The sequence below is a fragment of the Anarrhichthys ocellatus genome, unplaced genomic scaffold, assembly GCF_004355925.1.
Source record: "Anarrhichthys ocellatus isolate YVR2014 unplaced genomic scaffold, GSC_Weel_1.0 scaffold8, whole genome shotgun sequence".
NCBI classification, from domain to species: Eukaryota; Metazoa; Chordata; class Actinopteri; order Perciformes; family Anarhichadidae; genus Anarrhichthys; species Anarrhichthys ocellatus.
In genome coordinates, this window is record NW_022280038.1 from 9,517,890 (window position 1) to 9,544,590 (window position 26,701).

General features: G+C 42.7%; 1 protein-coding gene across 1 annotated transcript in view; it reads left to right on the forward strand.

The window, feature by feature from the left end:
• Nucleotides 1-26,701, forward strand: part of ddb1 (damage-specific DNA binding protein 1) — a 45,984-nt gene that overhangs the window by 3,549 nt on the left and 15,734 nt on the right. Inside the window, exons 2-18 of the mRNA XM_031848304.1 lie at nt 784-932; nt 1,375-1,491; nt 1,801-2,022; nt 2,754-2,868; nt 3,598-3,695; nt 8,342-8,500; nt 11,213-11,296; nt 12,480-12,596; nt 15,395-15,497; nt 16,164-16,239; nt 16,332-16,440; nt 17,644-17,822; nt 21,246-21,409; nt 23,103-23,210; nt 24,808-25,015; nt 25,313-25,408; nt 25,775-25,886. Coding sequence (XP_031704164.1) covers nt 784-932; nt 1,375-1,491; nt 1,801-2,022; nt 2,754-2,868; nt 3,598-3,695; nt 8,342-8,500; nt 11,213-11,296; nt 12,480-12,596; nt 15,395-15,497; nt 16,164-16,239; nt 16,332-16,440; nt 17,644-17,822; nt 21,246-21,409; nt 23,103-23,210; nt 24,808-25,015; nt 25,313-25,408; nt 25,775-25,886 — 2,216 coding nt within the window. The remainder of the gene's footprint in view (nt 1-783; nt 933-1,374; nt 1,492-1,800; nt 2,023-2,753; nt 2,869-3,597; nt 3,696-8,341; nt 8,501-11,212; nt 11,297-12,479; nt 12,597-15,394; nt 15,498-16,163; nt 16,240-16,331; nt 16,441-17,643; nt 17,823-21,245; nt 21,410-23,102; nt 23,211-24,807; nt 25,016-25,312; nt 25,409-25,774; nt 25,887-26,701) is intronic.

Sequence of the window (26,701 nt, forward strand, 5' to 3'; positions counted from 1 at the left end):
TGGCCGGGCTCAGCCTTAGAGATAGGGTAAGGAGCTCGGTCATCAGGAGGGAGCTTGGAGTCGAGCCGCTACTCCTTCGCGTCGAAAGGAGTCAGCTGAGGTGGTTCGGGCATCTAATTAGGATGCCTCCTGGACGCCTCCCACTGGAGGTTTTCCAGGCACGTCCAACTGGGAAGAGACCCCGGGGAAGACCCAGAACACGCTGGAGGGATTACATCTCCCAGCTGGCCTGGGAACGCCTCGGGATCCCCCAGAATGAGCTTGAACATGTTGCCGGTGAGAGGGAAGTCTGGGTCAGCCTGCTTGGCCTGTTGCCACCGCGACCCGACCCCGGATAAGCGGAGGTGGATGGATGGATGGATGGAGTAAATTCAAGTCATAACTAATGCAATAATCCATAGTGAAAGTAATTGTTAGTCCGAGTCCAAATATTAGGGTTGTCCTCACTCAAAGACATTCTTTGTCAATCATGTGGTGTTTTTTTTTTTTGTTTTTTTTAAGGATTTTTCACGAGTGACATATCTTTAAAAATTAGTTTTTCCACAGAAAATCGCACAACTAAAGACAAATAAAGAAGGATGAATCAAAGAAAGACATCTTAGTCGACTAAGACCAAAATAAAATATCTTTTAGTAGCACCAATATTCAAGCCCCAAAATATCTCCACTCTATCAATAAAAACTATTTGCTGTTGTAAATATTATGTCCACCTTTCTCTGTCGTCTCCTGACAACTAAACACCGGCGTCATGAACATAAACGATAAATGCCGCTGTGTCTCCAGGTCACTTTACGTCTGCGGATGACCTCAACCTGCTCATAGCTAAGAACACTCGTCTGGAGATCTATGTGGTGACAGCGGAGGGGCTGAGGCCCGTCAAGGAGGTGGGCATGTATGGAAAGATCGCCGTCATGGAGCTCTTCAGGCCAAAGGTGGGTTTGTTTACAGAATGAATGAGTCGGTGGTCTGTTGGAGTAACTGTTGAACCATCGTTTTATTGAAGAGTTACATGTGTTTTTGGTTTCCCTCTTTACTCTGTACTATACTTTCTTCTTTGAGACAGAATGCACATCAAGAAACAAGATGTTCACACAACTATAACACTTAGCTGGGATCTCCTCCTCCTAGTGCTGAGCAGATGTCTGTGCCACATAGTACGCGGTCACCTTAATTCTAGGAGCCTTGAAAAGGAAACAATATGCATCTCTGCTAGAAAACAAAGACACTAATCCCAGTAGAATAGTTTTTATTGACTCTGTCGTGGATTCACAGACCGGTCCAGGCTGCCCATACTAATCAGGGCCGTGGAGTTGAATTTAAAGCAGGCCTCTGCATGTTTAATGACTTCAGTGTCCTTTTTTTTGTTTCCTTCAGGGTGAGAGCAAAGACCTGCTGTTCATTCTCACATCCAAGTACAACGCCTGCATCCTGGAATACAAACAGACCGGGGAGAGCATCGACATCATCACTCGGGCCCACGGCAACGTCCAGGTGGGTCCAGATTTCACTGTGTTCTCACATCTTCTCAATAAACATGCGTTTCTGTTGTTCGTGTGCAGACCTGAATGTATTTTCACCTTTTTCCTCACTAACCTTGGTTTAATGCACCAGTTCACTGTTGATATCTATAAAAAAAACTTTGGTTAAACTGCTAAAATCATTCAACATTTACGACAAGTGTTAATAGATTCTTAGGTCTCACTTTAAACTATAAAAACGTATACATGTTTGCTAGTTATTTAACAGCAGTTGTCCTGCTGGCCGTGAAACTTTTTTCCAAACCAAATTCCTCTTTTCCAGGATCGTATCGGGCGTCCGTCAGAAACGGGTATCATCGGCATCGTGGACCCAGAATGCCGTATGATCGGCCTGCGGCTGTACGACGGCTTGTTCAAGGTGATCCCACTGGACCGGGACAACCGCGAGCTCAAGGCCTTCAACATCCGACTGGAGGAGCTGCAGGTCATCGATGTTCACTTCCTGTACGGCTGCCAGGCCCCGACGGTCTGCTTCATCTACCAGGTACTGACGGTGTTTTTACAGGAATAGGACGGACAATGTGGGTAAATTCATACAGGTGGGATGAAGTATTATCTCAAGTCCATAGTGATCGTAAAATATTGTATTGTAGTATCGTTTGACAGCAGTTTAAAGGGACAGTTCAACCCAAAATCAAAAATGCATATTTTTCCTCTTACCTGTACTACTCTTTATCAATCGAGATTGTTTTGGTGTTATTTTTGGAGACATCGTATCGTAGAGATGTTGGCCTTCTGTCCAATATAATGCAACTAGATGGAACTCGGCTTGTGTTGCTCAAAGCGCCAAAAAATGCATTTGAAAAATCCTGACCTGGTTACTCAAGATAATCTACAGATCTTGTTGTGAGCATTTTCATGTAGGAACTATTTATGATTCCCTCAGTAAACATTGTAAACATGAGTTTATGGTCTCAATCTCTAGTTTCAAGTCTTCTTCAATACAGCATGATGTTCATTTAGTACATTATGGTCCATTTAGAGTCAAACAGACCATAAAGCAGGGGATGCTTTAAGGCGGGGCTACACGGTGATTGGCAGGTCTCTACCAGAGACGTTGTCCGTGTTTTTGTCTTCCAACTTTTACCCTTTTTCATAGAAAAAACAGCTACATGGTGCTAGAGGTCCAAAACTCCACTGGGAACCTCAACTTAATGTCCTTCTGTCCTCCATTGAAGACGTTTCTTTGACATGGTTTCGTGTTGTGTATCCTAGGACCCTCAGGGGCGACATGTGAAGACCTACGAGGTTTCTCTGAGGGAGAAGGAGTTCAACAAGGGCCCCTGGAAACAGGAGAACGTGGAGGCTGAGGCATCCATGGTCATCCCAGGTAATCAGAGTATATATACTATATACATTACGGAAGGGATACGTTGATTCATCAGTTAGTACAACAACTGAAAACACAGCAGTCCTAATGATAATTTTATCATCCAATTTTTACTTTTATTCATTAAAAAAGATTCAGAATAAAGACCTGATTAAAACTAGTTCGACCCGTTAGTCAAACACAAACAGGGCTTCCCACGCATCCTGGAAAACCTGGAAATAAAAGATTTCCACATTGTGGAAACACTGAACAAATCACCTCACATGTTGTCACATGCAGGTGGGATGACTTGACATCACGTTTCTTTCTTCCCAACCTGTTTAAAACGATTGGATAATGTTGAATCTTTGAGCATGTCTGGTTCATTTGCTTGAGTTGACGTATAGTTTCTAAGCACTAGACTGCACGTCTGTTGTATCGGACGTCCACAGACTGGAACATATTCATTTACGGCGCTATCGTCGCTGAAAATGTCCTGTAAAATGATCTCTAGAACAGGAGAGGGAACCCTGAACAAGCTGTTTTTAACTGGATGATTCAGATTGGTAGTGACTGCTGTGTGTGGACGTGAGAAGTTCTAACAAGTCAGCAGCTTGTCAGACAGTTACGTGATGTATATTTAAAGCTTTATTCTCCTCTCAGAACCCTCTGTATTGAGGATGAATTCATAATGAGAATATGATAATCGTAGTCTGCTGTGACTCTCATGCCTGTGTGCTTATATTTCAGTGCCAGAGCCATTTGGTGGAGCTATAATCATAGGACAAGAGTCCATCACCTACCACAACGGAGACAAATACTTGGCCATTGCACCACCTACCATCAAGGTAAAGACATCACATGATGGGTCCTGATAATGCTGTTTGTCTCATCTGTCTCATTAAGAAGTAGAATATTTAGTTGTTCTTTCTAAACCCTTCAGGAGTCCAAAGGAAGGATGGATTAATATTTCAGTTGCAGTATGCAGTATGTTATAATGTTCAATTAATAGTAACGCAACAAGAAAAGTGAATGTGAACAGAGGATTGTTTACACAGTTTAACCATCATAGTGCGAAATAAAGTTTATTCGGCGGATATTCAGTGAAAGTATGCGATCGGGAGATGAGATTCAATGCTTTCTAGTCGCTGATCTTTGATAATGTTACATTGTTAACAACAAATCAATTGTTGGAAGTTGACGGAGGAGAGTTAATAATGTTACGGTACGGAGGCTCCATTCAGTTCCATTATGATGCATTCAAGCTCCCTCAGACAAAATGAGCATATATTTTATTTCCTAATCATTTGAATTGTGTGTTCAATGCAAATAATCTCTATAGATTATTATAACTAAGTAAAAAGATAATTTTGAGGGTTTACTCTGATGTCAGACGTTTTTTATTTTAAAACAATAGTCTGGAGCCTATTAGACCAGCTGTTGTAACAAAACAAATCAACAAAAACACTCTCTATCTTTTCTTATGGATCAGCACCGATCAGTAATTGGTATCTGCGGCAAATTACTGATATAGAATCTCCAAAAGTTATATTTGCTCCCTCAAAACCACGATACGATAGGATACAACGCGCCTTGTGATCCGGTGCACCCCTATGCATCACAACGACCACTTTCTTTATTGTTACACACCATTATATCCCAACAAATATAAACATTTCTGTATTAAGGACACAAAATATAGTTCTAAATAATATAAAGCAGAGTCTATGTGATGCACCGTCATAGGTTTCCTTATCTGTAATGCCAGATTTCCCAATAGTCTGTAGAATCGGGCTGTTATCATTTTAATATAAAGTTCAGTAAGTATTCAGAGGGTGTCGAGTCACACAGATGCTTTGTGGGAAACTGAGTCCCAGGTGCACGGCAAGTCAATTAAAAGTGTTGGTGGTGAAAGCAGTCTTCAGAATCTCTATTATGTGAACAAATTATTAATATTTTGCTCCATTTAGGAGACCCCGAGGTTTACGCGTTGGGGGTTCATTTGTTATGAATCTCGTGATTGATAATGGAGGTGCAGGTTCGTAACGACTGTGATGATGACTTCGGCTCCCCGTACGCCACTGCTTTTAGTGTTATCTTATCAAGATTAAGTTGCGGTCTGCGCCGCTCTGCAGTCTGCTCACATCTAACAAAGCTCAAGGCCCAAAGCAGCCGCTCTGAGGCATTCTGCTTCTATAATCAGGGAGCTGCTTTGGTACCGACGTCTGATGCATTTTGGAAAAGAACATTTCAAGTTGTTCAGATGTAGTTTCAGCTTTTAATTTAGCGTCGCACAGCTTTGGCTTTGTGATGAAATAACGATGATTATTGGCTCCGTTGATGTCGACTGATGGCGGATATTTAAAGGCCGATATTGTGACGATAGTTCAGAGCAGGAAGAAGCTGATTCATTAATCGGCTGATGCCAGATGTTGTGATACACTGCTGCTGTTACCTCCCTTACGTTTAAGGGTTTTATTGCATTTGTGACTATGAGAGTTCTCAGATCTGCTGGAGTAAAATGTAGCCACACTTTGGATCTTTTTCTTCTCTCTGCCATGATGCGAGTCTCATGCTGCACTGAGTCGGAGTGTCAGAGTGAAGCACAAAGAGACAGAGAGAGGAGGTTTGAGAGGAGGACATCTCACTCTGGAACCTCTAAAGTACCGTTAACTCCGGACCTCATCGATGCTCCAGGTTTCTACTAATTTAGAACCGGTCTCGTTTAGAACCCGCTTTTCGGGGGGGCCTCCCTAAACACAAGCGTAGCTGTTGCTACGTGGCTCGTATCCTGCTGATTGGTTCTGTCGACAGCCTGCACGCTGTCATGTCTCTGTTACTCCTCTGATTTCACAGCAGCATCGCAACCACTTCGCACAGCAGGTGATTTAGGGAAGAGTTACTCAGTGCATCTGTTGGTGCTACTTGACTAATGAAACCGTTCTCTAAATTAAGTTCTCCTCCCCCCCACACACACCTGACGTAGCTTCGGTATTCAGCTGAAACACACCTGGTTCTCTCAGCAGTGTTATGGAAACAGAAGCATAAGCTTTGATGTATAACAGCATTTTTTGGCAGCTAATTAATAAGTTGTCACTCACGAGCACAGAAGTGGAAAAAAAAAAACGGCAAACGTTCTGCCAGCGTGGATCTCAGATTCAGTTCGTTTGTGATGTGAAAGCACTTTCTAAAATGTTGACTACCAAATAATCCATCTGTTGATTGTGAAATCTGGAAGCGATCTATTAATCTGTGTGAGGCCGGGTATATAAATATGTAAATCAACGCGTGTGCACAAAATATTGGGTCCAAAGCTGTTAAAACTGCTGTGCTTGTATCCGACTTCATTAAAAAGTGTGTGACGGCAGTCCAAGAGTAAAACGCCTCGTGTGGGAGCGTTTTGTAAAGTCCTGTCTCCACCTTATTCATTATATTTGCAGTCCAATAATACTGCTTATTATCAGTAATCAGTGTAATTCGTAGCTTTGCGGCACTGAATGGATGGAATTAGATTCCTGGCGATGCAGGATGACGCCAAAACGGTCCAATCAACGAGCTTCATGTGAGTCTGTTTATCTTCCTGTTTACTCCTCTTGGTTGGTTTGTAAAAAGTCAGCGTGAACAGGAACCGAACCAGAACTAAATTGTGCCTTCCAATACCCATATTACCAGACAATTTACTATGCCAGAACAGGATTTAGTACGCTCCAATACACAGCGTGTCAAATGTAGTATGCCAGAAATACCAGGATGTACTGCATCAGGTCGCATTTTGCAGTATTCAAGCCAGCATGCTTTTCTGGCTATTCTGACCCACTATTATTATTATTATTATTATTATTATTAATAATAAGTAGTATGTCCTAATTGGATATATACAGCATGCAATAGTTGGTACTTTGTGAAGGCAGCTGCAGTATGTACTAAAAGATCAAATTATACCATTTGGTACGCAGCTAAAGTCTAATTCTCTCTCTTTGTCCAGACCAAATGAATCCAACAACAGGGTTGAAGCCCACTTAAAGATAACTACCTCCCAGTCAGTCGAGAGAGCGACGCTAGAAAAGAGCTTTAGAAAGATAAGAGTGGATCCACGGTTTGACAGAACATGTAAACAATGCAGCAGGCGGGGGGTTTGTGAAAAGGAGTTTTGTAAAGGTTCGATCAAGTGAGAAATTGACTCGGCTTTTACTGTAGACGACAACAATGACGATGGCTTCTGTTGAAGGGAAAGGAGAGGAAGCGCAGTCACACTGCGTGATTTTAATGCCAATTCCAATTATCCCTTGTTCTAGCCAGCTCATAGAGGAGACCGGAGACTTTCGCTCTCCAGCAGCTCCACTTCAAAACCCCCAAGATGTTTTCTTTTTTTTTTAACCAAACATGTTGGTGTAGTTCAGTCTGGTTCGGCTCATGTTTGTGTGTGAGGTGAGATCTAAACAGGACTGAAGGCTGAGAGTGACTCCCACAACATCTCAAAGATTTTGTTCAAGTGGAAAGTAACAGAAGTTGTGTTGCTCCTGTTTGTATTCGTAAAGTTCTTTAACATCACTCTGTTAAAGTGGGCATGCAGTTATCTTATATAATTACTCTATGATATGCCAACCATATACTGTCGCGGCCATCTTGGTTTTTTGGTCGTGGCCACCTTCATTTTTAGTCGCCGCCAAGTTGTTTTTTTAGGGTCATCGCCATCTTATTTTTTGGGCCGTCACCGCCTTGTTTTTTGGTCGAGGCCATATTGTTTTTTTGTCGAGGCCATCTTGGTTTTTTGGTTGTAGCCACCTTGTTTTTTGTCCGTCGCCATCTTGGTTTTTTGGTTGTGGCCACCTTGTTTTTTGTCCGTCGCCATCTTGGTTTTTTGGTCGTGGATCCGCTCTCACGGTTCGCGACATATGTGAGCCACAGCTTAATTTCTCAGTTTACCATCATATTGTTGAATAAACTGATCATTATCGACCAATATTCAGTAAAAATATGCGATCGGGAGATTAATGCTTTCTATTCGCCAACCCCACACGTTGAGATCACAAACATGAATTTTACGAATGTAAATTATAATGTCATCATGATATTTTCAAAAGTAATCTTGTAAAATGTAGATTTTGGCAAGACACTTGAATGAATACAGTTGTTTGAAAGATGTTTTCAAAGCCGTAAACAATGCAAACCTTGAGTTTTATGATGCATTGTACTCCTAAAAACCTGTTGGCATCAATCAAACATCAATTGTCAGATCTCGTGAGACGGAGAAGGGTCTTGAACAAAGCACATTTTCTTTTGAGTCAGATTTAGGATGCTCATCAGGTAAACTCCTCAGAGTATGATTTCATAATACAACATTGTGAAGGACGATCTCTCCTGCTTATAATAGATGATGCATGAGACGATGGAGGTTGTGCTGGCGTAGTTCAAGGAGCAGCTTGATTGCAGCTCCTCCACTTCCTCCACTGGGAGTGTTATTTTACTGATTTTGTTCCACTCTCGTTTGCAGCAAAGCACCATTGTCTGTCACAACCGGGTGGACCCCAACGGCTCTCGCTACCTGCTGGGGGACATGGAGGGACGCCTGTTTATGCTTCTGTTGGAGAAGGAGGAGCTAATGGACGGCACAGTGGCGCTCAAAGACCTGCATGTGGAGCTGCTGGGAGAGGTTCCTCAAGTCTTATTCTCTGTGTCTCTTCACTGTGTTTATCCACCTTTCTCTCACCCTTTCTGTCGCTTGTTGATTTTCTGTGGAGTGAAATGTGTCTCAAAATGATCACAATTGTGTTTTACATGATCTACAAAATAAGATTTACAAATGTGGAGATTAATTTTAGCGTCATTATCTCGATTCACAAACGTGTGTTCCAATCTACACTCGGATACAAAGTGACTTGAACACATCACAACCTGAATAATTATTCGTATTTTACATACATTTTTTTTCGACTTCATCTTCACTTTCGTAAAAGCTTTCTTATGCTGTTTTTTTAGTATTATACATATTTTATTTTTTTAATTTTAATTACATTTTCAGTGTTTTATTTATTTCTCTTAACTTAATTTGGTGTGCATCACTCTCTTCGTCTTGTGTTTCGTATTGTTACTCATTTGTGAATCAATTCAAATTGCATTTAATTTGTTTAAAAGGTGCCATATAATTATAAGAATATTAGTTTGTTGATGTATTCACAGATTGTTCATGTGTGCGCACGTATCCGGTTACATTTGCATGTTTAGAGATTCTACTCGCGATCTCCGGCTCCACACACAACCACGAATACGTGCTGCATTTAAGTGCTGGTAGAAACCTGGGACATCTGGGCTTTCGGTGAAATTACAAAAAAATATAATAATATCTCCAGACGCAAATGTAACCTGATCTGTGTGCACACATTTAACAATCTGTAAATAAATACAGAAGAATGTCACAAACATTTGTAGACGTTTGGATCCACAGGAAGGTCGTGATGTGTGCGTTTGTGAAACTTGTTTTTCACTTGTAGATCATGTGAGACACATTTGTGACTCTTTTGAGACTATTTTCCTCCTGCTGCCTTCTCCTCTCGCTCCTCTCTTTGTTACAATTGAGTTTTTAATGGTTTGCAGCCCTGACGGGAGCTAATGGATCCGTCTACACTTGTAGGGAAGATGAGGAAAAAATTACCCCACGTCTCCGTTGCCAGCTTGCCAAGATGTCACTTATCACTTTTTCTTGTTTTAGTTGATTCAGACAATGTCAATACTGAGCTCAAAGCTAAATCACACGTTAGCGGCACACAGCTTGTGGCTCCTTCCTCTAATGACTCGCCGAGGAGTTCAGGAAGGTGAGAAACAATCACGCAGAGTACAACTGCTGAGCGAGCGGAGGATTGCTTTTCAAATCATTTCTAACTTTACAGGCATCAGCAGCGGCACATTAATGTGTCAGACAGAAAAACCCTCTTTATTGTGTATTAGTAATACCTTAAAGTGTTCACACTGATGAGGGTGAATCTACAGACCGATCTGTCAACAGAGTTCTGTCTGTTTTTACCACTTTAATACAAAATACAAGGCCCAAAAGTGAAGTTTTTTTCTTTTCTATCTGACAAACAACAAACCAAATGGTGCATTAACACCATTAACTGCTCTCACTGTTGTGGCTTAATTTGTGAACTCTGAACAGAGTCGTCCTCCGTGACATTTCTGTTGTTGCCGTCAATCGCACGAGTCGAGTTTAATGGTTGAATTAATGATTTGGAATGTAAAAGGTCAAAAATGATAACGACCAGAGCCTCAAGTGATGTCTCATAATTGCTCGTTTTGTTTGGCCAAAAACAAAAGACAAACAAACAAAGTATTATACGGTTAAACCTGCACAAATAGGACAAAAAGAAACCATGTAAATTAGTCACTAACTGCACGTCTTTAAAGTGTCGATCTGTAAGATTTCGGTTTAGCAGTCTGGAGACCTTTAGTTGATACGTGCGTTTCAAGTGTTTTAAGATTGTCTGCATGGCTACATTTTTTGTTGTTGGTGTTTATACAACAGAAACTGTAATACAACATATTTTTCCCCCTGGAATATCATCACAGACACCCGGTTTGTAATACTGCTAATATATAGATATTGCAATACTTCCATCAGTGTGTCATTGTGTTACCCTCCTTTGGTGATAGTTAGTGACTGAACAGACATTCATTTCAATGAAAACCTTCAAGATGGCCTCTTTAGATGAGGTAATATGCAGAGATTTGGCACAAAATCGACCCATTTCTATGCAAATGAGCCTCACTGCAAAAAGAGTCGCAAAAGATCAGCGCTAATAGCCACGTGCAGTTATGCCACTTTTTTTATTATATAAATGAAGACTAGTTATATCCTCCCCCCCAAATCCTAGACATCTTTCCCGGTCCTCTTGCTCTTTAATTGCCTTCGGGAGGTTTGGATGGAAGTGGATCTCAGGCCGACTCGCACAAGTCTCAACCACAACTCCTACTTTTCCACACAGATAACTGCAGTCGGATGCAAAAGTTTATGTTAAAGCTAATTAATGAATCATTTAAGCACTGCGCATGAGTGCAAAGTTGTGTCTCAGAAGTGCTGCTTGTTGTAGTGAGATCACTGTTTAATGTGTTTGTGTGATCGGCTTTATTAACTTTACTAAATTCATGAACACAAAGTAAATGCTGACTTCATGTGATTTAAAGGTAAAATGCATACATACAGATGAATCTGTATTAGTGTGAATAAGGTGATTGGGAGAAAAATAACCAGCAACTGTTTTAAGAAATGATTAATATACAGTAGTCATATTAATTAACCATTAGTTGCAGGCCGAGTGTGGACGTGGCCTCTGTGACTGAGATGTTTTTGTCTCTCTCTCTCCGATGACAGACGTCCATCGCTGAGTGTTTGACCTACTTGGATAACGGGGTGGTGTTCGTGGGCTCCAGACTGGGAGACTCCCAGTTGGTGAAGGTAAGCAGCAAGAGACAGTTCAACACCGTCTGAGATCTGTTTCTAAACTGGTAGAAAACTTGAAAAAGAATGTTTTTTTTTTTTTTTCCCCGCCAACTTTACTCGTTCTTATCATCACCCTCTCCCCGAACATTAGATATCAACTACTTACAACACTCGCTCACCGCAGCCTACAGCTTTCTAGGTAGCAGTGGTGTCCTGGCCGTCTGGCATACCGGGACAAATCCTGGTGGGACCAGAACAATAAATACATCCATGATGTTTTTACCGGCCTGTCTGTCCTCTTTCCCGCCGTCTTTGAGCTGACATGAGAGCGTTTTGCATGCGTGTTCCAGTTAAACTTGTGCTAACTTCTTAGGCTCCGTCGCTACTGTTTGAACAGCGGCTAAATGATGAGGTAATAACTTTATTGATCCCGAAGGAAATTCCTGTGCCAGAGATTCATCAAAGACTACGACTGAAGAATAAGAAAACCAATATAGTAAAAATGTAAACGCGTGTAAACAATAGAGTAGTAACAGGAGGCTGTGGATCAGCGGTAGAGCGGGTCGATCCCCGGCTCCTCCTCCGTGTCCACTTGTCATCGGGTCATCCGTGTGTGAATGGGTGAATGATGACACAAGGTGTTAAAGCGCTTTGAGTGGCCGGAAAACGTGCGTAACAAGAATAAAAAAACGAGTATAAATGACACGGTTCATTATTATTTCATCAATTTGGTCCGATAACATTTACAAAGTCGGGAATAGCCTCTTTGATTTAATTATTTTATCCCCACACAAGTTAGCATTGAGCTAAACCGGACGTTAGCCTGTTCGTCGCGGCTCTGGTGCCCAAAGAGCACGTCGGCATTCTGCAAAAGTAGTGTCGAAAATATACTTGCTGATTCAAATTTGTCTGGCTGGTTAAGAACACATTTTTCTGTGCTGTGACAAACTCCTTGTTTAATCTTTAAATTGTTAATAAAGCTTTTATATCAGTAAAATTCTCAACTGCGGGTTACAAATGATTTCATTAATGGGATGGCAAATCTTTTTCAAGACTTTTCACATTTGCCTTCTGATATCTTGAGCTTTTAATCTCGATGATCTGTTCACAGAAGTCTATACAGCGTGTGTCATTTCTGTACTCTCATCCTTTTGTCACCGATTATTAAAACGAGGCTTGGGTTTGTTTCCCCCGGCAGCTGAACGTGGACAGCAACGACCAGGGCTCGTACGTGGGGGTGATGGAGACGTTCACCAACCTGGGCCCCATCGTGGACATGTGTGTGGTCGACCTGGAGAGGCAGGGCCAGGGACAGGTAAGAAGAAACGGCCGAATCCTTTTTATTTCTGTGAAAAAGTGAATCATTTCTGCCGCCAACAAAGCAGGAAAGGCCCAGCACACGTTTCATTACAGCTACATATTGAAAGCAAGAGATTCAGATAGAATGAAAGGTTTCTTGGGGGCGCTCGCCAGCGGATGTAGACACGACACAGTGATTACTGAGAAAAATAAAACCCCTCCTTTTAACACTTGCTGGATGCACTTTATAGCTCATGGTGAGTCTCCATCTGTGTTTTCCTCTTCATCATCCTCTTTGTCACCACCTTCAGGGAGTCTGGGCTCATGCAGCCGGCTTCTGGACTACAGCACAAACAAGCCACTGGCCAGAATAACTGGGGGAAAGCATTCGGGAGATTCTTGCCGACATCAAATACACGGCTTCCTGTGCCTTTTTTTATTTGTATAAGCAGTCTGGGTGTTCTTCTGATGTCTAGTCCATTTCTTTTTGTTGACTGTGGTCCCTGTACACTTGGGGCCTTTCCCATTTTCCCGTTTTTTCTCCTCCCGGAGGAGATTCAAGTCTAGGTGGCGAGGAAGAGACGTGAGGAGCTTGAAGCGACGTTGATTGTATAAGATGTGGAGCACAGCTGTCCGTTGGCACGTCTCCTTTATGCAAACACGGAAACGAAAGGAAACACCGCTGTCCATGCATTGAGATGCATTCTAGGAATTGGGACGCCTTTCAAGAGGGAGTGCTGAGATCTAGAGGTGCAACGGATCACAAAGCTCATGGGATCAGCAAAAACAAAAAGGGAGCAATCGCGTTTTTTTGCATCTAATACGACTTTGCGAAGACGGAGAAACCTCAAGCTGACACGGGGAGAACGTGCAAACTCAGAAGGGATGGAGGAGGCACAAAATTAAGAATGAGAAGACGTGCGGCCGGCATCCTATTTGCATGTAGATATGATTCATGCTGTTACACCTGATTGTTAAAAGGCGTCTTTGGCTGTCTTGTTCCGTTGCAAAAAGCCCGACTGCTGCGGTGTGTTATTTCCTCTAATAGTATTTACACGATTTAAAACTGACAGTGAAGACATGGTCTCGGGCCGTTCCCCGCCTGCATGTATCCAAACAATCCATCATCTTTAGCTCTTCTGTTTACTAAGCTGTGTGTACCTTCAGCAGGCGTCAACCAGCATTCAGAGTATGATGCGATACAACCCGTATTGCAATGTCAAGTTTAAAAGGCAGACACGATTTCTAAAGGAATAGTTTTCTGTCTTGTCCCTTTGATGTCATTCTATCTATTTTTATATTGAAATGAAACCGGTTTTGGCTCATTCTTTAACATGTTTTTAATGGTTTGTCAAAAAAAAAAAAACATTTCTTCATTTGAACGTTTATCTGTCTTTGTGTCAAATCAGTGAGGAGAGAGGGAGATGAAACGGTGAGGTAACGAGAGAGAGAGAGAGAGCACAGAAGGTTTTCGTTGGCAGGGTTTGACACCAGGCCTCGGGGTACTTGATGTGGATCCAAAGGCAGCGGTCCACTAGAGAGCACAGAGCCACTCTCTGGATTCAGACCAGCACACAATCAGCCACACACTCGCAGCTCATTTCAGGCCCACAAACCAAATCCAATAATTGTTCTAATTCGCCATTTGCGGTAAATCCACAGAGCATTTGACCCGGTAAACCGGTGCGGACGCATTCCAACACTCTTCAGACGGGATAGATGCACAAGGTTCAGCTATAACCGGACAGTGATTGTGAATGCAAACCAGATTGGGATTTATGTAGGATGAAATTAAATGATTACGAATGCACAAACACAATGCAGATGATCAGGATTCATTCAGTCCCGTGGGCGTGTGAGAGCGTTTGGGAACACTCGGAGCAGTTTCGTGGGTTGCCAGGTTCACAGTGGTTATTTCCATGAGGAGGAAGGTGTTGGGTGGCAGGTGGTAGAAGCGGAGCTTATATGGGCTCTGGTATTAATCCTGTTAGTGTACCATGACTGGATGAATGCATGTCGTTCTGATGCTCTCCAGTCAGACTGGACAGACGCCAGGAGTATTTACTTTCAGGTCATTGGATCTCATCGCTGTTGACATGTTTGAACTGACTCAGTTTTCTATAAACTGACACTGATTCTCAAATCTGTATCGATGTAGTTACGGAACCAAACGGGAAGTTTGGTTTCATTTCAGCTCAGTTTGAGTCTGCTGCGTTGTAAGTCGCCATGTGCAGCAATATTATACACTGTGTATAAGAAGTGGACGTGGTCACAGTAGACTACGGTTTTGAAGTCTCTAGTTTGGCATTTTGGCCTTCGCCATCTTGGTTTTCTTTTGCAACTCGGAGGCGACACAAATTTTTGTTTGCAGACAACTCTCAGACTGGACAACGCCTTGGTAGCGACCTGTCAATCACTTTGTAGCCCCGCCCTAAAGCATTATGGTCTGTTTGACTCTAAATGGACCATAATTTACGAAATGAACATCATGCTGTATTGAAGAAGACTTAACACTAGAGATTGAGACCATAAACTCATGTTTACAATGTTTACCGAGGTAATAAATCAAGAGAGAAGTAGAGTCATTTTCTCATAGACTTCTATACAACCAGAGGAGTCGCCCCCTGGTGGACACTAGAGAGAATGCAGCTTTAAAGCAGAATGTAACATTATTTTATGTGTAGTCTTATGCACCAGTTTCATTGAAAGTAAATGTTTATCACAAGATTGCAAAGAGTAAAAAAGAACCTATTAAAGGACAAAAAAAACAAAAACCTCATTCAATGTCTTTTTGTCTGTCTCTGCTGCTTTCAGCTGGTGACGTGTTCCGGTGCGTTCAAGGAGGGCTCCCTCCGGATCATTCGCAACGGCATCGGGATTCACGAGCACGCCAGCATCGACCTGCCGGGAATCAAAGGTTTGTGTGTTCTCTTCTGCGTCTCTCTCCACACCTTATTCCTTTTACTGGCTCGACCGTAGACTCGCTCCAGCTTGCACATCTGTTCGCCTCGCCCCACCCGAGACGCCCGGCTGTTGCTGCTCATCGGATGGCGCGGATGTCATAGGTTAAAGGAACAAGGGGGAGAGGGGGGGGGGTGTTTGGAAATACTTGTTTTCATTCGGCAAACCAGTGAGCGCTGCGGTGTCTGCAGTAGCAAAGTGTCAAGTTGAAGAATCCCCATCAGGTCTAACAACGGCAGACACCTCTTAATCCCAGAAAATTGAGGTTTGTCTCCCGAGACTGTTTTCTGGTGCTTAAAGGAGACACGCAGGTGAGACGAGGTCTGCTCGCACTTGTTAGGCTTCAGCCGTTTATCGACCGTCTCTGCCGTAAACGTCTCAGCTGCTGCCTCCTGCCCCCGGCCTCTTGATCAGAGACAATTATTCACCAGCCAATCAATGGCTCTCTGAGAAGGATCCGTAACCTGTACGTCTTCCTGTTAACATCCGACAGATGGAGCAGCTAAAGATCGGCGGGGACACTTGCTAGATATTGTATTTCTCCTTCTCTGCAGAACGGTGCAGAAAGTAACCTTTTTCTTTTCTTCTTTCCAACTCCCTTTTCTCCCTAAATCCCCTGAAGGTTTGTGGCCGCTCCGCTCCGAGGCAGGCAAGGACACGGACGACATGCTGGTGCTGTCTTTCGTGGGTCAAACGCGGTGAGTGTTTGCAGCGCGAGCGCGCCGGATAAGTGTGGAGTCGATCCCGGATGCCTTTATCTCATCTCCAGAGTGTGTTCCCCCCCCTCTAGAGTGTTGATGCTGAGTGGCGAGGAAGTGGAGGAGACTGAACTTCCCGGCTTCGTGGACAACCAGCAGACCTTTTTCTGCGGCAACGTGGCGCACCAGCAACTCATTCAAGTTCGTCACCTCACACACACACACACTCGTGTTACATGTGCTGTCAGTGCCAGAACATGCTCTGGTTAGTTTAACACCGACGCTCATTTAATCTCTAGAATTAGCTGACTCTCAGTAATTGTTACGTCCCAGTTCAAAGCAGAAATATCATCTAATTTCAGGAATTCTGAATTAATTATAGAAATAACTTATTCAACTGTGGCCGTTCTCCGTTTAATACGAAGTACTTTGCTGGAGCGGAATCATACATGATTGAAAGGGGAGTTGCGAGTACGAAGTGTGCAAAAAGGACTTCATGTATTTTACACTTGGTGGAGATGAATATTGCATTTAAATTAAATCCAAGTTTTAGTTTTTCTTTTTCTTTAAGTGAGGATGAAACCTGCTGGGTCTTCTGCCAACTGTTAGTCCCGAAGTCCTGGTTGTTACGTCAGCACTGCTGGAGTTTTAAGGCAGGGATATTTTTAACCAACTCTTTCCTCTCAGAGTTAATATATTTAATATTTATATTTAATACAATTTCACATTTGGCCGATTGTGATAGTTTACACGACTTGAGCTTTCTGACTCAGATGTGAAACGTTCACAGTTGTCCGTTAACTTGCTGCAGAGTTTAAACTTCGGCCTTCAGTTGTCTTATTAAAAAAGACCATGTGGTGGACGGAGTTGAGACAATAGAATAAATGGACTGAAAGCAACCTACATCCCATTTATATTTGTTGTTTAGCATTTTAAGGATGCTTTTGATGAATGCCTGACTCGGCAGTACTTTGCATCTTTTAGCCTTGTTTTAGCTTGTTTTGCTCCTCTGTCCTACACTTGGACTGTGTGCTTGAGCTTTGCTGCTCTAATTAAATCTGCACAACAGAACTGAAGGCAGAGATCCGACAAACCGGAAATTGCAACAATGCTAAAGAAGGCTGAGGATCTGGAGACCCAGCCAGAGCTAAAAGACAGATCTTCAGAGCTGCTGTCTCGTGCTCCAGCATCCTCTCTGGAATAAATGCTTTATGCACGGTTTCGAATGACTTAAAATACATTATGATTGATTGCAAACAGCCCTGGCACAGAACCTCACGTAAACAATGTGATTTGCTTTGAAACGGCTCCACATTCTAAATCCAGGTCTCCACATCGCTCCCCAGAAATACTGTGCCAAATAACATTTTTTGAAATGGTGGTAACACTGTGTGTGCCCTGCAGATCACGTCAGGCTCTGTGCGCCTGGTGCTCCAGGAGAGCAAGGCGCTGGTGAGCGAGTGGAAGGAGCCACAGGGCAGGAACATCAGCGTGGCCGCCTGCAACCACACTCAGGTGGTGCTCGCCGTGGGACGAGCCCTCTACTACCTGCAGATCCTGGCCGGAGAGCTCAAACAGATCAGGTAGGACGCAGACGGGCAGTATTTATCAGCACTTTGAATACAGTATCAAACCCAGAGCTTCTTGTTTGTGATATCCACACAACATTATCTGTATAAATCTATGTTACTGAATTCAGGATGTCTGAATCTCCTGGTATGACGTTACGAAAAGAGATCAACCATTAAAAGAACAGTTCACTTTCCTCTTCCCTGTAGTGCTGTTTATCAATCTAGATGGTTTTGGTTTGAGTTGTGTAGTTTAGTAGATTTGTGCCGTAGAGATGTCTGCCTTCTCTGCAGTACAGTGTCACACTCTGCTTAAAAACCCATGACCCGGTCACTCAAGATCATCCACAGACCCTGTTGTGAGCAGTTTCATGGAGGAACTTTGGTTGAAAGAATATAGTTCCTACAGAAGTATTTTTATTTCTACCGAACTACACGCGCCAGAAGGAAAGCGCTCGTCTATAGTTGATACCGCTAGCTTACGTTACCGCTCAGCGGAGAAGGACGCCATTACTGTCCTCTCATCCAGGAGTAGATGCACGTTTCTCTCTGCAAGGTGAGAAAAAGGAGACAGACAATATCGTCAACAACATCGTAAGCAACTCGCACACCAAGACAGTGTAGATTGATACACAGCACTACAGGTAAGGGAGGGAATATGGTCTTTTGATTTTTGGGGTGAACTGTCCCTTTAAAGTTTCTTGGTGAAAGTTAGATAAGAAGATTGAGACCAGCAGCCAGTTTCTGTGTACTCATACAAATTCGCCCGCACAGACATGAGTGATTTGTATCAGTCGTCTTATCTAACTCACAGCAGGAAAGTGAATAAGCCTTTCCCCCCCCCCCCCCCAAAATGTCACACTATTCATATAAACCCCACCATGTCTGCCCGGGGGTTTGATGGGGAGACGTCTGCTAACTGGGTCAGCTTGCAAGTTCAGAAAAGCCGAAGAAAAATCATTTAGTAAATGGCTGCTATAACTTTAGGTGACAAAGTCGACTGCAGAGACAATTCATGAATCGGATATTGTACTCTGACTCGCTTTTGTGAACGAATGAGTGAAACTACGAGAGTTGCAAGTTAATAGATCAGTCAATATGCCACAGCAAGGAATAATCTTCCATATGTATGTATACTGAATACACAATACCCAACAGAGCCGGTGTTTGAATCAAACATTTATTTGCCGTATTCCCAATAGTTCCACGACTTTGTTTCTGACTCGCACATTATTGGTTTTCCTATTATTATCTCACCTTCGTTTATATTTCTTCTCTCCTGATCTGTGGAGAAGTTTGAGGTGAGGGATTTGCATCCTATTTTTTAGGGGAATGGTGCAGTAGAGTCGTATATTCTATTGTATTTCTTTCACGTTGCTGCGATGGTTTACCCTCGTGGCTGCCTTTGTGCCACCATTACAATAAAACTGCTCTGGGACACTATTTGTTACAGTAGCTTAAAAAATAAAAGAGAGAGAGAGAGTAGCAGTACACACAGCTTGTAAAAATGGCCACCAGGCTCGCATGAAGCACAAAGTGTTTGCAGCCTTGAGAGTGTTCGTAACTGACGAAAAACAATGAACACGGTGAAAAGTCTCACCAGACTTGTGAAATATTGTTTGGCCGACGTCAATACGCTGCTGGTTTGCTGTGAGTCGCAACAAAAATCTGTAAATACGAGATATTTCCAGCTGGATTAAAGGTGTTTGTGACTGAAATGCTCTTAGTAGTAGTGTACGTACTCCACACACTGCACATTATATTTGCATTATTGATTATTAGCCTGGTTCCATTACAAAACAGTGGTTCAGGGCCTTTTTTTTAAATGTAATTCATGCTCATTTTCATCACAGCTTTACCTCTTTTCATCATATTTAAGATATTGATTGTTATATTGTATGAAAATTCAATTCAGAACCTCTTTGTGGATAAAATAGCCAAACAGAAATGTCTGTTTTGTCTAATCCGATGAGTGAAATGCCTGATAAATCAAGATTTCTACATAACATGGATGTAAAAACACATTTCAAATCCAATGATGCCATGATGCAGCATTGCCCACAATATTATTGGCTGTATGAGCAGTAGCAGAGATGAGGGTGGATGTTTTCTCTGTCGTTAGCAAATTGACCAACATGCCTTCCCCCTTGTTATCCAGCCGCCTCCATCCCCCAGTAGAGAGAGAGAGCGGGAGCAGAATGTTCGCCTGGTCTGCCATACTCATTGATCTTTTATCTGAAGTTGGTGACAGTTGGACTCCGTGGCCCCGACCACGGCTCTGAAATATCAGCAGCCTAACTGTGCTGTGTGTTGATGAACCCATGGCGCTGTTCGTGGTGCTTAAATAGCAGATGGATACTTTTTTCTCTTGGATCTAAAATGCTCTCTGAACTATACAGCCAGTAGTCCTCTGGTTGAAAAACGAATATTGTATGGAAGTCTATGAGAAAATGACTCTACTTCTCTCTTGATTTATTACCTCAGTAAACATTGTACACATGAGTTTATGGTCTCAATCTCTAGTTTCAAGTCTTCTTCAATACAGCATGATGTTCATTTAGTACATTATGCTCCATTTAGAGTCAAACTTTAGGGCGGGGCTACACAGTGATTGACAGGTCGCTGCCACTACTAGAGACATATACGTCTTCTCTATGTCACGACTCACTGGTTGCAAAAACCAAGACGGCGACGGTCAAAACGTCGAACTCGAGGCTCCAAATCAGCAGTCCACAAAAAACTATGCGTGACGTCAACACGACTACGTCCACTTGTTATATACAGTTTATGATGCACACATACAAGGAGAGAAGCAGAATCACAATAAAATAGACCTCGTGAACGGCTGTGAACGACCCCAAAAATCCTGATCGGAGCGCCTGCTAATCTCACCGTACGTATTGTCATGTTACCAAACTCTAAAGTACTGTATAGTGAGTGGTAATCGGACATTTAGCATTCAAATTAATCAGTGTCCTTATTGATATTGGAAAACATAATTTATATCGGCCTGTCGCTATCAAACATATGCACTCACAAACTAAATAATAAATGTCAAGGCATTGGAGTTGTGTCAGTGTCAAATTCTTCAAAATGTGACTTTTTTGCAGATTTTTTTCATGGCACTTCATCATTTTGACGATTTAAAACGAATTCAAAGTCTGTTAAAGATGTGATTGCTCTCACCTGCTGGTGGATGCGACCATTTCTTCCCAAGAACTTAATTTCCCTGCACACCACAGAGCTCACACAAGGAAGAGCAACAAAGTGTCTGTAAATGTTTTAAAGACCAAAGAGTCCAGCTGTGGACTTTCTCAAATCTCATGCGAGGAAAAAAAAAAACCCACATTATTGCATTATATCACGAGCACATTTATGACCATTTTGTTCCACCGTGTTTCAAATAAATGTCCTCCCATCCTCTACGCCTTCTTTTAGCACCATGGAGATGGAGCACGAGGTGGCCTGCCTGGACATCACGCCTCTGGGGGAGGGTGGCGGTGAGTCACCCCTCTGCGCTGTGGGACTCTGGACCGACATCTCTGCCCGTGTGCTCAAACTGCCCTGCTTCACAGCCCTGCACAAGGAAATGCTGGGAGGAGGTGAGAGGAAGAAAGGGAAGCCGTTACTGACTCGTGGAAAGAGATTGGTAGACGCATATAATGTCACGTCATGAGTTTCTTCTTCTGTAGCGCGTACAATGTCTCGGTGGACTTCACAGATTACACAAAAGCACTGATTCCTAATCTAAACCAGGCTCTCCCAGAAAGCAAGAAAGCTCAATCATTGTCACATATAAAGGGGAAAAATATCAAGTAGAAGGGCGAAATGTTTTCGTCATTCCCCGCCTGTTGTCAAGAGACGACAGGCGTCAAGAGACGGCCTGAATGCAGACCAGGAGAGGCTTATTATTTTGTAATTTATCGACAGTTTAAACTCTCTCTCAACCTTGACAAACTGTACTTTGTTTGAAAGCACACAGAAAGTGTCACAGCTCTGTGTGAATCATTTTCATCTCAGACAACAGTTGTCTATTTGGTAAGAGCAGAAGTAAAATAACCCAACAGTAGAAAAGGCCAAAACCAATTTACCGTGTTTGTTATTCTATATAAATGTGGCTATTGGTATCACTTCCATTCATTTCTTTTATTCTTTACTTTTATAGTAAATTCCAATGAGTTACCGGTTTACAATGTGTGAAAATCACGACTAAAACAAATTCCAGATTAGAAACTATTTTAGTTTTTTTTAATTTTTTTAATTTTTAATTTTTTTTTTATATGCGACTTAAAACAAGTTGCAACACGTTTGATAAGCAGATTTTCTTTCCTTTGGAGTGGACAGAATGTGGAACTATTCCTTTAATAAGTCCAATAAATAAGCTCAAATGAATTGTATCTCCATATCTGTTCAACGTTAAATAGCATCTCCCATCGAGTGCTTCATTATTTAGTGTGTGCTTGAACATTAACTTTGCTGCCCACCCAAAATGCTTTTAGTGCAGCATTTAGACGCTTGAAAATTATTTAAAACTTAGAATGTTTAAATATGCAAGAGAGGACCTTTTTTGGGTTATCAAAAAGTCACCGGTCTCTGGAGATGCAGTTTCATAACGCGTTGCAGCGGCACAGGCAGGACTCTTACTTACTTTCCAATTAGAGTGCTTCACCCACGAATAATACATTTCCACACTTTATTTTCCAAGTGCGTTTGATTGGCAGCTGCTCAATGCGCAAACTCTACAAACTGCCCTCTCGCTGGCTCCCCTAACGAGGACTGTCTGACTGCGGAGTTACATTTTTTACAGGTTTTACAGGTTTAAAAGAGGAAACCTTCAAATTTAAAGCTAATGTGCCGTTTTAATTGTCGATATTTTTAGCTGCCGATTATGTTTACACTGCATCGTTGCACAGTTACAGCATGAGTTTTGAATGCCCTATATTGGATCAACGCTACCGCGGTAAAGATTTTGCAGATTTTTATTTTTACCGTTGCTGCGTTGTGGAGAGTCGGCCAACAAGCATTTAATCACAGCCGATGCTGTTGAGATGTAATTGGCCTGCAGCCACAGAAACTCATGTCTGGTAAACGGAAAGACGGAAGACTTCATATTTACCCTGCAGCATTCAAATGTTGTTGTTTTTCCCCCAAAAAAGTTATCAGCCCGTCTGGCTGACAACATTTATTGATTTTTCTGACAGCAACATTTTTGCAGACATTCATCACTTTAGTGTTCACTTTGGTTTCTCCAGAGTACAAGAAAAATAACCCATTTGACTGTGTGTGTTTCCTCAGAAATCATCCCTCGCTCCATCCTAATGACCACCTTTGAAGGCAGCTACTACCTGCTGTGTGCGCTGGGAGACGGCGCGCTCTTCTATTTCGGTCTGGACCTGCAGACCGGTAGGTCTTTCACACCACCGTCACTGGAACTGCTCGATGAGAGCTTTCTCAAACTTCTCCAGGCCTCCGGGCAGCTGTCTGAAAACATTTTTAGAATATTATTTCACGGAGAATTGCGTAACTGCCCAGCACTATTGAGACAGAGAGCAGGTGACCCCTTTGCAAAGCTTTGAATTGTGTAAAGGTGCCTTCTTGTCAATGTCACAGAAAAACAAAATGGAAAAATGTCTTAAAGCTGCTTTGTGGTGGGATGAAACTGCTAACAGAATAAAGAACCCAAACTAAGCTTTTATAAGCTGCCAAACAGGATACAGGCAATAAGACGTGCGGCGTCAGCAGGAAGATTGTTAAAAAGGTGGAATCCTGACACTCAGTATGTCTAATGTTACGTCTTCAGCAAGCATTTTGTCCAAATGACGGTTTTATATATTTTAAATATATTTCTGTAAGTTAAGCTAACGCATTTTGTCTTGTGCTATAGTGAAATGTGGATTAATCAGAAAGCTATCCAGTATTATGTTTGCGAGCGCCTTAGCTACCGACAGTAAGTTGCTAACATTAGCTTGCTAACAGCTATGTTGTTCCACCTCATCATTTTAGTCGTCCAACTGCACCCCTGGTAGACACAGGGTGCTAAAATAATCCTTCGACATGCTGAAATCTAATGTTTTTAGCTAGTTACAGGCATTTCATTAGCGTTTCACTGCTTTCGTTGCCTATTGTGGCGCCCGAGTGTTGGGCGTGGTTTTCAGGGAATGACTCATGGCGCTCTGTCTCTATATTTGGGTGTAATGGTGGAGAAACGTTGCAGCCTGTAGCAAACCTCTCAGTAAACAATTTCTTATTTACATCTAACTGTCGAGGAGGATTATTGTCGTCATTTGGAGTCGTGTTTGTAGTCTTTTAATTGCTGCACTATGGAATAGCTGTCTGTCCGCCGAACTAAAGCTGACTGTAGGGTTTCTCTCTTGACCTTTACATAGAAGCCCGGATGCTTTATTCAACCTGTTATGATGTTATGTTGACGGAATAATCGTTTCAGCTCTAGCGTCCAGGCAGTAAAAAAAAAAAAAAAACCGAAGTAAACGGTGATGAGAAACCTGGACGTTATTATCATGCACACAGAGATATGAATTTAATCCGGTTATTCTATGTTCCTTCTTCCATCTTGTTCTGAATTTAATAAGATATTGAACGTTTGCATAAATATACATTTTTCTTAGATCAGCTCATAGTCATAACGTGCACTAGTGGTGTTACGGACCACTGATTCCCCCCCCGCATATATTTAATTACTCCGCGGTTCACATGCACGCTGAAACGCGGATTAATTACATATATGCGACCAGGACATCGGCATTAACCCTTTGTAGCCGAGGGTTCCTGATAATGCTACATTGTGTTTGTGTTTGAGGTGAAAGTTAGTAACTCCGGCGTACGGAGGCTCCATTCAGTCACATTGTGATGCGTTCAGGTTCTGTTCAGTAAGAAAATGATATTGGACAAAGTTAAATAGTAACATATCATGATGTGTTGAAATGTAATCTTGTAAAATGTATTTTTGGTGAAAAAGTAGTGTTTCCATTACCCCCCCCAGGCGCCCTGAGCGAGCGTAAGAAGGTCACCCTCGGCACCCAGCCCACCGTGCTGAGGACCTTCAGATCCCTGTCCACCTCCAACGTCTTCGCCTGCTCTGACCGACCCACCGTCATCTACTCCTCCAACCACAAGCTGGTCTTCTCCAACGTCAACCTCAAGGAGGTCAACTACATGTGCCCGCTCAACTCCGAGGGCTACCCCGACAGGTCGGCCGCAGGACGCTTTACCGCTCGTGTGTTTTTTGCCAGTCGGCTTTGGAAACTGTTGTTTTAATGTTTTCTCCCCCGGTGCTTCGAGGAGTTCATATTCATAAACACACGTCAGCTCCACTTTCTTTAGTTTTGATCCTCGAGCAGATGCCGTTGGCTCAGATGTGTGTTCTCTTTTGGCTACAGAAATGCAAACAGTCTAACTTTGTTTTGACTTGCAGGAAGTGAGTGTATTTTCTTCGTGTTGCCCCTGTGCTAATGCTGCATCTTGCTTTATTTTATTTTTTACTACAGTCTGGCTTTGGCCAACAACAGCACGCTGACCATCGGTACCATCGACGAGATTCAGAAACTCCACATTCGCACCGTTCCTCTCTACGAGTCTCCCAGGTCAGTCCCATCCTCAAATATTGGGTTTAGAAGCTCAGAATTGAACTTGAAATGCAGTTTCAGACCCATCATCTTTACAAACACGCCGTGCGTTCTTCGCGTTTGCTCTGACTCGAGCTTCGTGCTCCCGTCGGTGCTGTTGCCCATCCGCAGAATTCAATTTGTTGTTCCTTGTTTTTGTGCTCACACATTTAAGTGACAACCACGACTCAAGGTTGTTCAATAATTTATGAAGAGGTTCACCGTTGTGCTATCCAGCCTCCCCCGGCCACCTTCTTTTGTTCAGCTTACCCTTGTTTGCTCTTTTCATGTTTACCAGCGTCTTCCCTTTGCCTCGTCTCTCTCCCTCTGTTCACCCCCCACCAGGCGGATCTGTTACCAGGAGGTTTCCCAATGTTTCGGGGTTCTATCCAGCAGGGTGGAGATCCAGGATGTGAGCGGCACCACATCTGCCGTGCGCCCCAGCGCGAGCACTCAGGTGCTGTAGCTCTATGTTATGTTCGGCTAATAAACACCCGAGGGCTTGTTTGTTTTGCACTCTTATCCAACCAGGCATGCTGACTAAGAACATTATTTCTAGCGTGAGACTGGGAGCATGTCAGGACAAACAAATGTCTTGTCCTGTTTGTCACTTAGCAGGTCTGCTGGAGCTAGAGTTTCTAAACCAGGATTTAAATGTTAATGCTGTTGTGTTTTGACGGATCATTTACTTTTTTAGTGTAGAAATTGTTATTTCTGCCGGTTTTTCTTCTTTTTTTCACTTGATATTCAACCCCACTATATAGCCAATTGTGGGTTGTATTCATTCAATCAAACAGTACAGCAGTGGTCGTTGAAGTAGGAATGAAGTGTACTCTAAATTTAGCTATTGCAAGAGTTCAAGCCAAGTTCAAATGACATTAAACATAATCATCTTTTGTTGAATTTGTTATCGAGGAGTACTGACGATGTTTCAGCTGGCAGGACGGAACAACAGGACCAACAATTAAAAGAGATTTCAACCTGGAGAGCTCATCAAAGAGTCCTCTCAGCCAGATTCATAGCGACAGCCTGTGTGGTGTCCATTCGGCTTGGCTCTTTAGCGTTCCCAAAGGGGACGGGTGTGCACTTTTATTTGTGTTCTGTGGAAACAAAGCCTCTTAACGCGTGATGACCAGAAAGATGTTTACCTGATTTTGAAATGCCGCACATCTGCTGCAACAGATGGTGCCGTCTGTGCCGTTGAGAAATAGAAGATTTGAATTGCTTTATAACCTTTTTATTAGGTTTCTCCTGCAACTACCTCCTGTCCTG